Below are 12,395 nucleotides of genomic sequence, written 5' to 3'. Positions count from 1 at the left end.
ATGGTGGGGTTTGTAGGGAGTAGTCAAGCTTAGGATACATTTTGAAGGTACAACCAGAAGTATTTGCTGGATCTGACGTGACTGGCAAGAGAAAAAAGGCAATGAAGGAGAACTACACTTCCAGCCTGAGCAAATGGATAAATGGAATTTCCATTAAGATTCTCTAGTTAAGTAATCAACTATTTTATGAAAATGCAAATCAAAACCTTCTACTCACCAGGTGCTAGCACTTCCACCCTTCCACATGCTGTAAGAGTAGTCAGAATTTCTGTAGGACATGATGCTCACCAATCCTAAGAGGCACCAGAAAAAGAACATAGTGCTTCACTGACCTTCATTTCTTTTCTTTTCTTTTTTTTTTTATTTCTCAGATAATGCAAACTTTTTAATATTTACATGTTTTTACTTCTACACAAAGAGTGTTTATTAGCTCCTGGAATGGTAAAGTTCCTTTGGTGTTGGGCAGCAAGCACGTGCTCTGTGGCCAGTGTTAAACTTCTCGAAAGAAGTATCTGAATCATGAATCGTTTGAATTGGGAATTATCAAGGAGAACATTCTGAGCTCATTCAAGAAGGAAGTGCTCTGTAGGGGTTGGAATGCAGGTGTCTTGTCTCTCATCCAGGCATTTTGTTAAATTAAGCCAAATGCTACAGAAAATAGTATTTATTTATATCGTTGTGTCTATCTCACAATTTTCTTTTTACAGAAATGCTTTTATGATTATGCTCTGTGTAATTCATAAAACCTTAAATATTAGTTTAATTACACCATTAGTTTAAAAGTCACAACATTTTTATGTACAATATGTAAAATAGATTTTTTTTTACCTTCTTTAAGTTTTCTCTCCAGGTTCCATCTTTTAACTAATGAATTAGTAGGAAAAATGTCCCAATTGTTCCCTGCTTCCAGGTAGTGAAAAACATAGAATACAGGGACAACACTCATCAGTTCTGCTTCTGCATTCCCCTTGGGGAGGTGGGTAAGAATATTAATGCCTTCCTGACTCAGAACAGCAGATATGACCTCACCTATAAGTAGTCCTGTAACAAATAAACAAACAAACAAATCAAGGTAAAGGCACAATCAGTTTCTAACAACTTCTGAGTAATGATATATTTTAAATAGAGAGAAGAGCAACTATCCCTGTTCTTACCTTTTTTTGAGAGAGAGAAAGAGAAAACGAGAGCAAGCAGTGGGGCAGTGGGAGGGTGGGGAAGAGATAGAGGGTGAGGAAGAGAGAAAGTCTTAAGCAGGTTCCATGCCCAGTGCAGAGCCCGACTCAGGGCTCGATCTCACAACACTGAGATCAGGAGTCGGACACTTAATTGACTGAGCCACCCAGGCGCCCCCTTGTTCTTTTCTTTTTATCTAGGCAGTTGAATTAACTTCTTAGCTGGGGAGAGACAGAAAAGATCTAGTGAGGAATATGGATTTAAAAGAAACACCAAGAACAGGTTTAAAAATGCCCCTGGAATATGGTGCTAAGATGGTATAACGTAGCAGGCAGATTACCGCATAGATATGGCATAGATATGGCAAATTTGCTCTCGTCCAACCTGACAGCTTTAGACATTGTAAACTCTATGAATCAATTGCTCCCACAAAGCAAAGCAAAACGCCTGGGCTGTGAGTGTTCTGTGAGTGCTGTTGGGACTCTGTCCAAAAGCCACCGTGTGATACTAGGCAAACAAATTTTCACATAACCAACACCAGGATTGCACATGATTTAAAAAGTCTCTCACAGTACTAACATTCTGAGCCCAGGGCTTTATCTGAGATAAAGTTAGTCAGGACATTCTATTGTTTTGATGACATATGACTGAATTATAAAGGTTAGAGACCAGAGGAAACTCACTGAAGCTGCCACTTCTGCAAATGTACCTGAGGGGAAAGAACCACTTGGGGACTGATATTTCAGCAGAACAGCGCAACTCTGGTGGCGCCATTTATAGGCCACAAAGCCCTCTCTGGAGCAAGAGTGGCTGGAAATGGAAATGGAAAGTTTGAGAGAAGTCTTTGGGTCAGTGATAACCCCCACCCTTCATCATGGGAGACTCTCCATTTAAATTAGGCCAATGGGAGAAAACAGTCAGAAAAGCGGTTGGGGATTTGAAGGTGGTAGAAAGAGCAGGGTTTCCCCAGAGGTGGATTTGTACATGCTTCTGAGTAGAGAAGAGGAGAAACAAAATAATCATGAGGATATTTGTTATTTAAAGCATAAACTGAAATGAAAAATAAAAATGGCATTTGTCACTTTACCTTTTATACTCACAATCCTTTGGACTTTTGTTTTGGGGACCAAATCTAATGGCACCCTGTATGGGAACTCCTTTCGTCGACTAATGACACCTGAAGTTTAAAAAAAAATTATTAGAGTTACACAGAATTCTTTTTTAAAAAATTGAAATTCTATTAATTAACACATACTGTATTATCAGTTTCAGAGGTAGAGGTCAGTGGTTCATCAATCTTATATAATACCCAGTGCCTTCCTTAATATCCATCATCCAGTTACCCCATTCCCCTACCTCCCTCTCCTCCAGGAACATTCAGTTTGTTTCCTATTATTAAGAGTCTCTTATGGGGTGGGGGAAGGGTCTCTTATGGTTTTTCTCCCACTCCGATTTCATCTTGTTTTATTTCTCCCTCCCTTTCCCTGTGCTCCTCTGTTTCGTTTCTTAAATTCCACAGATGAATGAGATCACATGATAATTGTCTTTCTTTGATTAAGTTATTTTGCTTAGCATAGTAAGTTATGGTTCCATCCATGCTGCAAATGGCAGGATTTCATTTTTTTTTTTTAATGGCCGAGCGATATTCCATTGCATATAAATTCCACATCTTCTTTATCCATTCATTAGTCAATGGATATCTGGGCTCTTTCCATAGTTTAGCTATTGTGGACATTGCTGCTATAAATATTAAGGTGCAGGTGCCCCTTCAGATCACTACATTTATATCTTTGGGGTAAATCCCGAGTAGTGCAATTGCTGGGTGATAGGATAGTTCTATTTTTAACATCTTGAGGAATTTCCATACTGTTTTCCAGAGTGGCTGCACCAACTTGCATTCCTACCAACAGTGTAGGAGGGTTCCCCTTTATTGGCATCCTCACCACAATCTGTCATTTCCTGCCTTGTTAATTTTAGCCATTCTGACTGGTGTGAGGTAGAATCTCATAAGTTTACCCAGAATTCTTGAAGGAATCCCAGTTGCAGGTTACTTATAATATACTAGCTTCCAAAGAATTGTATTAAAATAAAAGGCCCTTTGGGGCACCTGGCTGGTTCAGTTGTTAAGCGTCTGCCTTCGGCTCAGGTCATGATCCCAGGGTCCTGGAATAGAGCCCCAAGTCAGGCTCCCTGCTCAGCGGGAAGCCTGCTTCTCCCTCTCCCACTCTCCCTGTTTGTGTTCCCTCTCTTGTTTTGCCTCCATCAAATAAATAAATAAAATCTAAAAAAAAAAAAAAGAAAATAAAAGTCCCTCCTATAATAACTATACTAAAATTTTAAAAGTAAGTTAAAAATAATCAAGGATTTTTATCAAACCCTAGGCCTATATAATCTCCTTAGAGCATTAAATTTAACTGTAAGCTTCCTGGTCATTACAAGATAGGAAATAAATAGGTTATATAAATTTATTCCACCAGAAAAAGGGAGCATGCCATTTTGTCCAAAGAGAGAAAATTATTCTCGAAACTGAAAGTTAAAAATAACTAATGTAATTGCTCAGTCAAGGATATTTGAAGATTAGCTCCATTGGGATGCATGCCCTGAAATTCTTTCCACTTTCTCTCAATTTAACTTAGACACTTTTTCTCTATGTGCAATAACAGAGTTTTAGCATACTTGTTATCTGAGCATTTTTCTACTTTAATCTTTGGTTTATTTCATAAAAATGGTATTTATCATTCTACTGATAGAACACCAAGCACTCTGCTAATCTTCTAAATGCATTGTTATACTGGATCTTACGACAACCCTGTTTGCTAGGTCTATTGTTATTGTTTTTATTTTATAGATGATAAAACTGAGGTTTAGAAAGCAAATTGCTCCAGACCACAGAGCGGGCAGAGATGAAGCTTGGATCTGATCTCAGAAGTTTTACTGTGGACCAACAGCAGTCACCACAGAGACCCCCACCTCTCATTGTCCTGCCGGGAAAGCTCTGAGGGCAGGAACCGTCTCTTATTGAAAGCTGTGGTCCCAGCATTTACCACTGTCCCTGGCACAGGGCAGATGCTGAAAGAAAATAGTGACATTTTGCCACTTAATGGGGCAAGTACATGGCTTTGTGGAAGAGACAGGAATGTTCCTCAGGTAACTTCTTTCTTAATTAACTTTTAATAAATACGGAGGATGCAATTTTTAAAAAAAGATTTTATCTATTTATTTGACAGAGAGAGAGTCAGCAAGAGAGGGAATACAAACAGAAAGAGTGGGAGAGGGAGAGAAGCAGGCTTCCTGCTGGGCAGGGAGCCTGAAGCGGGGCTTGATCTCAGGACCACAGGATCATAACTGGAAAAGAAGGCAGATGCTTAACCAGGGCCCCCAGGTGCCCCTGAGGATATAATATTAAAATAAAACTCAGTGAAGACATTTAAGAAGTTTGCAGTGTGGTTGAAAGAGAATGGAACTCAGAAGGAGTCCTCTATATGTGACACTGGGCAAGACACTTGACCTTTCTGTGCCTTGATGTGCTCATCAGTTCCATAGAGGTAATAATATTTTCCTCAAAGGATTTTAATAAGGGTGAGAATAATATAGACAAAGATTCTGGAAAACAATACATTGTACTTAATGATAGTCGGTTGTCTGAAATTATCTAAATTTAATGCTCCATTAGTTTTTCTATTGATATCTGCCCTTGGCTATTTCAATTCTTATTAGCAATTCTGCTAGCGGATTGAAAAGGTACAGAAGTGAAAACTAAAACTAACAGAAGTCAATATTACTCTTTGTCAGGAATCATGATAAAAGACTCATGAAGGGATACCTGGGTGGCTCAGTCAGTTAAGCATCTGTCTGCCTTCCGCTCAGGTCATGATCCCAGGGTCCTGGGATGGAGACCTGCATTGGGCTCCCTGCTGAGCGGGGAGCCTGCTTCTTCTGCTGCCTGCCATTCCCCCTGCTTGTGTTTTTTCTTTCTTTATGACAAATAAATAAAATCTTTAAAAAAAAGGCCCATCAAGACATTACATATAAAGATAGATATGAGAGAGATTAAAACATTTAAAAGTCAAATCTGTAAAACCAACAGGGGAAAATATATAACATCTTTGTGGACTAAGAGCAGTGAAAGACTTCTTAAAGATTACCCCCAAAATATATAATAGCTGTAAAGTAAAATTATAATGAATTGGCTATCTCAGAATAAAGGATTCCTATTCAAAACCCACTTGGGTTCACTATTGCTCAAAAAAGTATACCAGAGGACTGCCTGGATGGCTCAGTCAGTTAAGGGTCTGACTCTTGATTTCTGCTCACGTCATGATCTCATGGTCATGAGATAGAGCCCCACATGCAGTTTAGTGCTTAGCAGGGAGTCTGCTGGAGAGTCTCTCTCCCTCTCCCACTGCCCCTTCTCCCTCTCGCTCACACATGCTTGCTCGCTCTCTCTCAAATAAATAAAAAATCTTTTTTCAAAAAAAGTACACCAGAGACAAAAATCAATTAGAAATAGACCCCCCCCAAAAAAAAAAACCCAAAAGGAAAATAGAACAAGGTACAAAAGGTAAGAATAGGAAATTCAAAGATGGGAAGACCAAATGGCCAATAAATATTTTGTACTCAGAAGGATCCAAACTAAAACAATGAGACAGCATCCTATGCCTCTCATAAATGGCACATTTTAGAGTAACAATACCCCAGCAATAATACAAGTGCTGGTGAGGATGCAGAGAGATGACAATGTTCACGCGGTGCTGGCAGATGTGTAAATAGCACAGTCATTCTGAAGACCAACAGGACAGCAGTAAATAATATTCAACATATGTATGCCCTCTGACCCAGCAGTCACACTCCTGGATATACAGTCCGGATTAATGCTGACAGATCTGTAAAGGGAGATGTATAATGTTCACTGCAGTATTGCTCACAATGGTGGGGAATCTGTCCCTATAGGACAGATAAGTAAAATTGTGGTGGAATATACTCTGAAACACTGTAAGAAGCAGAGAGTATTCCTTTAAAACAGAATGTTGAGTTTAAAAACTTAAGAAATAGAGTAGGATAGAGAATAGGATCTGAGTGGGTGCATTTAAAGGAAGGGAAATGGGATCAGGGGTCAGGAATAAAGGGAGAATGTCCAAAAGGTTACTACATATGTTCCCCTCTAGAATTTTGATGGATTCCTGTCTCACATTCAGGTCTTTCATCCATTTAGAGTTTATTCTTGTGTATGGTGTAAGAGAATGGTTGAGTTTCATTCTTCTGTATATAGCTGTCTAAGTTTCTCAGCACTATTTATTGAAGAGACTGTCTTTTTTCTACTGGATATTTTTCCCACTGGATATTTTTTCCTGACCATAGAGTTGAACATCCATATCTGGGGTCTCTACTCTGTTCCATTGATCCATGTGTCTGTTTTTGTGCCAGTACCATGATGTCTTGGTGATCATGCCTTGTAATATATCTTGAAATCAGGCAACATGATGCTCCCAGCTTTGTTTTTCTTTTTCAAAATTTCCTTGGTGATTTGGGGTCTTTTCTGGTTCCATACAAATTTTAGGATTGTTTATTCCAGCACTTTGAAAAATGCCATTGGTATTTTGATCGGGACAGTGTTGAAAGTATAGATTGCTCTGGGTGGCATAGACATCCTAACAATGTTTATTCTTCCGATCCATGAGCATGGAATATTTTTCCATCTTTTCATGTCTTCTTCAATTTCCTTCACAAGTGTTCTGTAGTTTCTAGAGTATAGATCCTTTACCTCTTTAGGTTATTACAGGGTAAGGTTTTGGTGCTATTGTAAATGGAATCGATTCTTTAATTTCTCTTTCTACAGTTACATTGTTAGTGTATAAGAAAGCAACTGATTTCTATGGATTGATTTTGTATCCTGCCACATTACTGAATTGCTGTATGATTTCTAGTAATTTGGGGGTGGAGTCTTCTGGGTTTTCCACATAAAGTATCATGTCACCTGGGAAGAGAGAGAGTTTGACTTCTTCTTTGCCAGTTTGGATACATTTTATTTCTTTTTGTTGTCTGATTGCTGTTGCTAGGATTTCCAGTACTATGTCGAACAACAGCGGTGAGACTGGACATCCTAATTGTGTTCCTGATCTTAAGGAAAATGCTCTCAGCTTTTCCCCATTGAGAATGATATTTGCTTTTCGAACTCGCTTTTTGAATTTGAGAATGGGCTTTTCTTAGATGGTTTTTATGAAATTGAGGAATATTCCCTCTATCCCTATACTCTGAAGAGTTTTAATCAGAAAAAGATGCTGTATTTTGTCAAATGCTTTTTCTGTATCAATTGAGAGGACCATATAGTTCTTCTCTTCCCCCTTATTAGCATGTTCTATCACATTGATGGATTTGCAAATATTGAACCACACTTGCATCCCAGGGATAATCCCACCCAGTCATGACAGATAATCTTTTTAATATACTATTGGATCCTAGTAGGGAGAATCTTGTTGAGAATTTTGGCAGCCATATTCATCAGCAATATTGATTTGCAATTCTCCTTTTTGATGAGGTCTTTGCCTGTTTGGGGATCAAGGTAATGCTGGCCTCATAGAATGAGTTTGGAAGTTTTCCTTTTTTTCTATTTTTTGAAGCAGCTTCAGAAGAATAGGTATTATTTCTTCTTTGAATGTTTGGTAGAATTCCCCAGGGAATTCATCAGGTCCTGGACTCTTGGTTTTTTTTTTTGGGGGGGGGGGGTTGTTGATCACTGCTTTAATCTCGTTACTGGTTATTGGTCTATTCAAGTAGCCACATGAAAAAATGTTCAACATCATTAGCCATCAGGGAATTCAAATCAAAACCACACTGAGATACCACCTCACACCAGTTAGACTGGCAAAAATTGACAAGACAAGAAACAAATACTGGAGGAGTTGTGAGAAAGGGGAACCCTCTTACACTGTTGGTAGGAATGCAAGCTGGTACAGCCACTATGGAAAACAGTATGGAAGTTCATCAAAAAATTAAAGATAGAGTTACCCTATGACCCAGCAATTGCACTACTGAGTATTTACCCCAAAGATACAGATATAGTGAAAAGAAGGGCTATATGCACCCAGCGGTCATAGCAGCAATGTCCACAAAAGCCAAACAATGGAAGGAGTCGAGATGTCCTTCCACAGACGAATGGATAAAGAAGATGTGATCCATATATAATGGAATATTACTCAGCCATCAGAAAGGATGAATACCCAACTTTTGCATCAACATGGCTGGGACTGGAGGAGATTATGCTAAGTGAAATAAATCAAACAGAGAAAGACAATTATCGTATGGTTTCGCTTATTTGTGGAACATAAGGAATAGCACAGAGGACATTAGGAGAAGGAAGGGGAAAATGAAGGTGGGTGGAAATTAGAGAAGGGAGACAAACCATGAGAGACTATGGACTCTGGGACTCAAACTGAAGGTTTTAGAGGGGAGGGGGTGAAGGGATGGGTGAGCCCTGTGATGGGTATTAAACAGGGCACATATTACATGGAACACTGGGTGTTTTAGGCAAACAATGAATCATGGAACACTACATCAAAAACTAATGACGTACTGTATGGTGACTAACATAACATTTAAAAAAAGAGAAAGGAATGAAGGGAGGAAAGAAAACACAGGGGGCCTGCCCAGACCAGTGATGTGGTGTGCCAAGAAGTGGGGGGTGGTGAGGAGCTGAACTCCCTGCAACCCAAAGAAGATTTGGAGGCAAAGGCTTGTGGGGGAGAGAAAGTAAGAACGAAAGATGCGGGCTCCTTGGATTGAGTTTCTACATTTAGTCCTCATTTTAAGCTGATGCCACACTATTTTCATTCCTATCACTTTATAATTTGTTCTGATACCTTCTTCTCCCTCACTGATTTTTTCCCCCAAATTTCCAGTGATGTTATTGTCCATCTACTTTTCCAAATATACGTTAGCCTTAAAAAAAAAAAAGGAATTCTATAAAGTATATAGCATTTCTGACACATAAATATTGGAAGTATTTAATAAACTCTCCAAACTCACTGGATGAAGTTAATTGTCATCTTTACCCTATTTAGCTCTCTAGAAAGTTATAAAGCTGCCTAAATCTAAGTTGTCTAAAACAATAAGGGAAACGGTTATATGGCAAGATTGGAAAGAGGCATAGGTTTTATTATACAAATTTTTTACCAAGATTTTTGACGGAGAGATTTATTCCCAGATAAAAGTTCATTCCCATTGTGTGGCCCTGATGTCCACACCTGGGATGTACCAGACAGGGCCATTTTGCAAATCTGTTTGCAGTAATGTCAGTATGGGAGGCACAGGGTAAACAGGAAGAAAATAAAGACACACTGGCTCTGCGGCTTGATATAAGTAACTTCATGAGACTCCAAATCTCAGAATTTGTAATATCTCTACCCACAGATCCTTCACAATGGACATGCTGGAAGAAGGTCTATGTGAAGATAAAATTAAATAAAAAAGGGATGGATTTTTCTTCCTGTTACTCTGTTGAAATCATCCTTAGCTTATGATACTCAGCTGATTTAAAGGTAAAGATCTGAATTCTTTGCTTTGCTTTACTTTGCAATTCTCAGAAATGGCTCTCTGGGTATAAGGGTCTTGATTTATAGGTAAGCTTTTTTCCCTCATTGCTATATGACTGAAAGCAAAGAAACATGATTCAAGGCAATAATATGGTAAATTTAACCCATTTAATAAGAACTATGACAGGCTATCTTTTTTTGTTGAACAGAATTGTTAACCCATTCTAAATTTCGTGTATATTTAAGTGTATGAGCCTTGACTAAGTGCTTGGATATTTGCAAAATTCTAACCGTGAGAAGGTTCAGAATATCTTTATTGAAGGGTAAAAGGTAGGATAGTAGGAACAACAAGGAATGAGTTAGTTAAGTGATTAATCAGCATTATTGTGTTTTCAAATACTGTGTGTTAAAGAAGTATGGAAATGACTTTTTCTTAGGTATTCCTTGGGATTGATGGTTCTATAAGAAAATAGTATAAATTATCATTGTGATGGATACAAAATGACTAACATCAAAGAGAACCCATGCAATTATCACAATTTCAATGCTTTGCACTTAAAAATAATGGAATTCTTTTTCTTTGTTCTAAACCCATCCAGATTATATACAACACGTGCTATCAAGAATGTCAATGAACTAAGAAATGAATATTTCTTATTCCAGACAATTAACATTTTGAAAAACAATGTTTCAGTTTACCTAGACACTTTAATTTCTAGAGCAAAAGACAACATATAAAATACCTACCATAAATACCCCTTGGGTCCAGAGTAACACCAGCATAACTTTCCTTTTTGATACCTTCTGGCTAAAAAGGCAGAAAACACTCAGTAAAGAATATAATTAAATTTAACTCCCTCAGTGAAGCCTTAATTTGTTCCCTGAATTTCAGCTGCCCCCTTCAAATGATGAAAAAATAAAATTAAATTTATATGACCTGAATTCTTGGATCAACTTGGACACTTTCCAATTGAAAAAAAATTTAAAGGCAAAAATATGTTTAAATATTTATATTCACAAATGCAAGAATAAGAGTTTCTGGCCACTTGCATAATAACCAGACCAAATACTTAAATAGAAGTTATCATAAGCCAGGAAATTGACCTAAATGCTTTGTATGTATATCTTGTTTAACCTAAAAAAAATACTTCATGAAGTAGAAATTATTATTACTCCCATTTGGTAGATGAAGAAAATGGCACATAGAGAAATCAAGAAACTTATCCAATGTCACACTGCTAGCAAGTGGTGGAGCCAGGATTCAAACCCAGGCAGCCTGTCTCCTTAGTCTGTGCATGGAACTACCATGCAAGGATACATAGGACATGCCTTGTACAAAATAAGTCAGTATATGTCTACCGAAGTGATTGCGTGGCTAAAAACATAAGTCAGAGAATGAAGACGTAAGAAGACCCAGTTCTGTTATTAACTAATCATGTGACTCTTGGCAAGAACCTTAATCTTACTAGGATAACACGAAAACACTCAATAGACTATGTGGGTAAATAGTACTTAATAAATGATAATATTCTTCCTTTTTTAGTCTCTTATTTATAAATGAAACATTTTTTAGACTATAAATTCTAAACTATAAATGCCTGGACTGTGTCTTATCTATTGCTGGATCTCCAATACCTGGCACAATGTCTGGCACATAGATTTCAAGACATGCCTTTTGAATGTGTTGGGGGAAAACCTTGGAAGGCTATATATCAAACTGTCAAAGTTGCCTATCTTTGGGTGTGGGAGTTATCAGTGATTTTAATTTTATTCTCTGTAGCTTTTCATTCTTCCATATGTTCTACAATCATGAAGTACCATTGTTTTATTTAAATTTTTAAAACATAATGTCAGACTGAAAGAAAAGTTATAAGAATCATACCAAAAACCTGAGATATCCTCTACTTTGTTTCCCCCAAATGTTAGCATTCTGTTATATTCATATTTATATTGTTTTTCTGTGTTCTTTTTCTGATCCACTTAATGATAAGCTGCTGACAACTTTTTTTCCAGACTGAAAATAGTGTTTGTTACCATTCTTTTTCTTTCTTTTTTAAAATTTTAATTCCATTATAATCGATACACAGTCAGGTGTACAATAGTGATTCAACAATTCCATACACTACTCAGTGCTCACCACGATAAGTATACTCTTAATCCCTTCCACCCATGAAAAAAGCGTTATTAAAAAGAAACAGAAAAAAAAAAGCACATTTTTCTTACCACCACTCGTAATGTTTTTACTAAGATTTCTTTTCCAAGTGAAGTCTCCAGTGAAAAGTTGATGTTGTGGAGGCCAGCTTCCAGAGGAAGCACGGTGAAGGACACTGGATGACTGGAGGAAGCTTCTACTCTCTGGGACACACATCTGGAGGGACTGCTGCCCTGGTGGTTGATAGCTGGGCTTCCTGATGTACAGATTTCCTCCACAGCAGACATTTTAACACAGAACTGAAATATAACCAGTGAACCATTATATTAAAACACTTTATGATAAGGAAAGTGTGCCCTGACGTCGTTCGTCTGGATACAAAACTGTCCCTGAGTTTTTACAGGGTTAAATAATCCCTTAGATTCTAAGGCAGAGGAGCAAGCTCATGTTAGATTTTCAGACATACACATACAAGCTACTGTAGAGTTTAGCAACGTGAAGGGATGTCTGCCAAGCTTAGCCCTGGCTCTGAAATGTCTTAT

At 37.8% G+C, this 12,395-nt stretch overlaps 1 protein-coding gene across 1 annotated transcript in view; it reads right to left on the bottom strand.

Annotated features, from left to right (window-relative positions):
• C5 (complement C5) overlaps positions 1-12,395 on the bottom strand; it is a 97,564-nt gene that overhangs the window by 34,839 nt on the left and 50,330 nt on the right. Inside the window, exons 18-22 of the mRNA XM_059412169.1 lie at positions 11,925-12,152; positions 10,449-10,509; positions 2,261-2,350; positions 829-1,041; positions 218-293 (exon numbers count right to left, since the gene is read on the bottom strand). Coding sequence (XP_059268152.1) covers positions 218-293; positions 829-1,041; positions 2,261-2,350; positions 10,449-10,509; positions 11,925-12,152 — 668 coding nt within the window. The remainder of the gene's footprint in view (positions 1-217; positions 294-828; positions 1,042-2,260; positions 2,351-10,448; positions 10,510-11,924; positions 12,153-12,395) is intronic.

Source organism: Mustela nigripes, chromosome 9 (genome assembly GCF_022355385.1).
Source record: "Mustela nigripes isolate SB6536 chromosome 9, MUSNIG.SB6536, whole genome shotgun sequence".
NCBI classification, from domain to species: Eukaryota; Metazoa; Chordata; class Mammalia; order Carnivora; family Mustelidae; genus Mustela; species Mustela nigripes.
The sequence above is the reverse complement of the archived record's forward strand: the minus strand, read 5'-3'. Positions and strand labels throughout refer to the sequence as shown.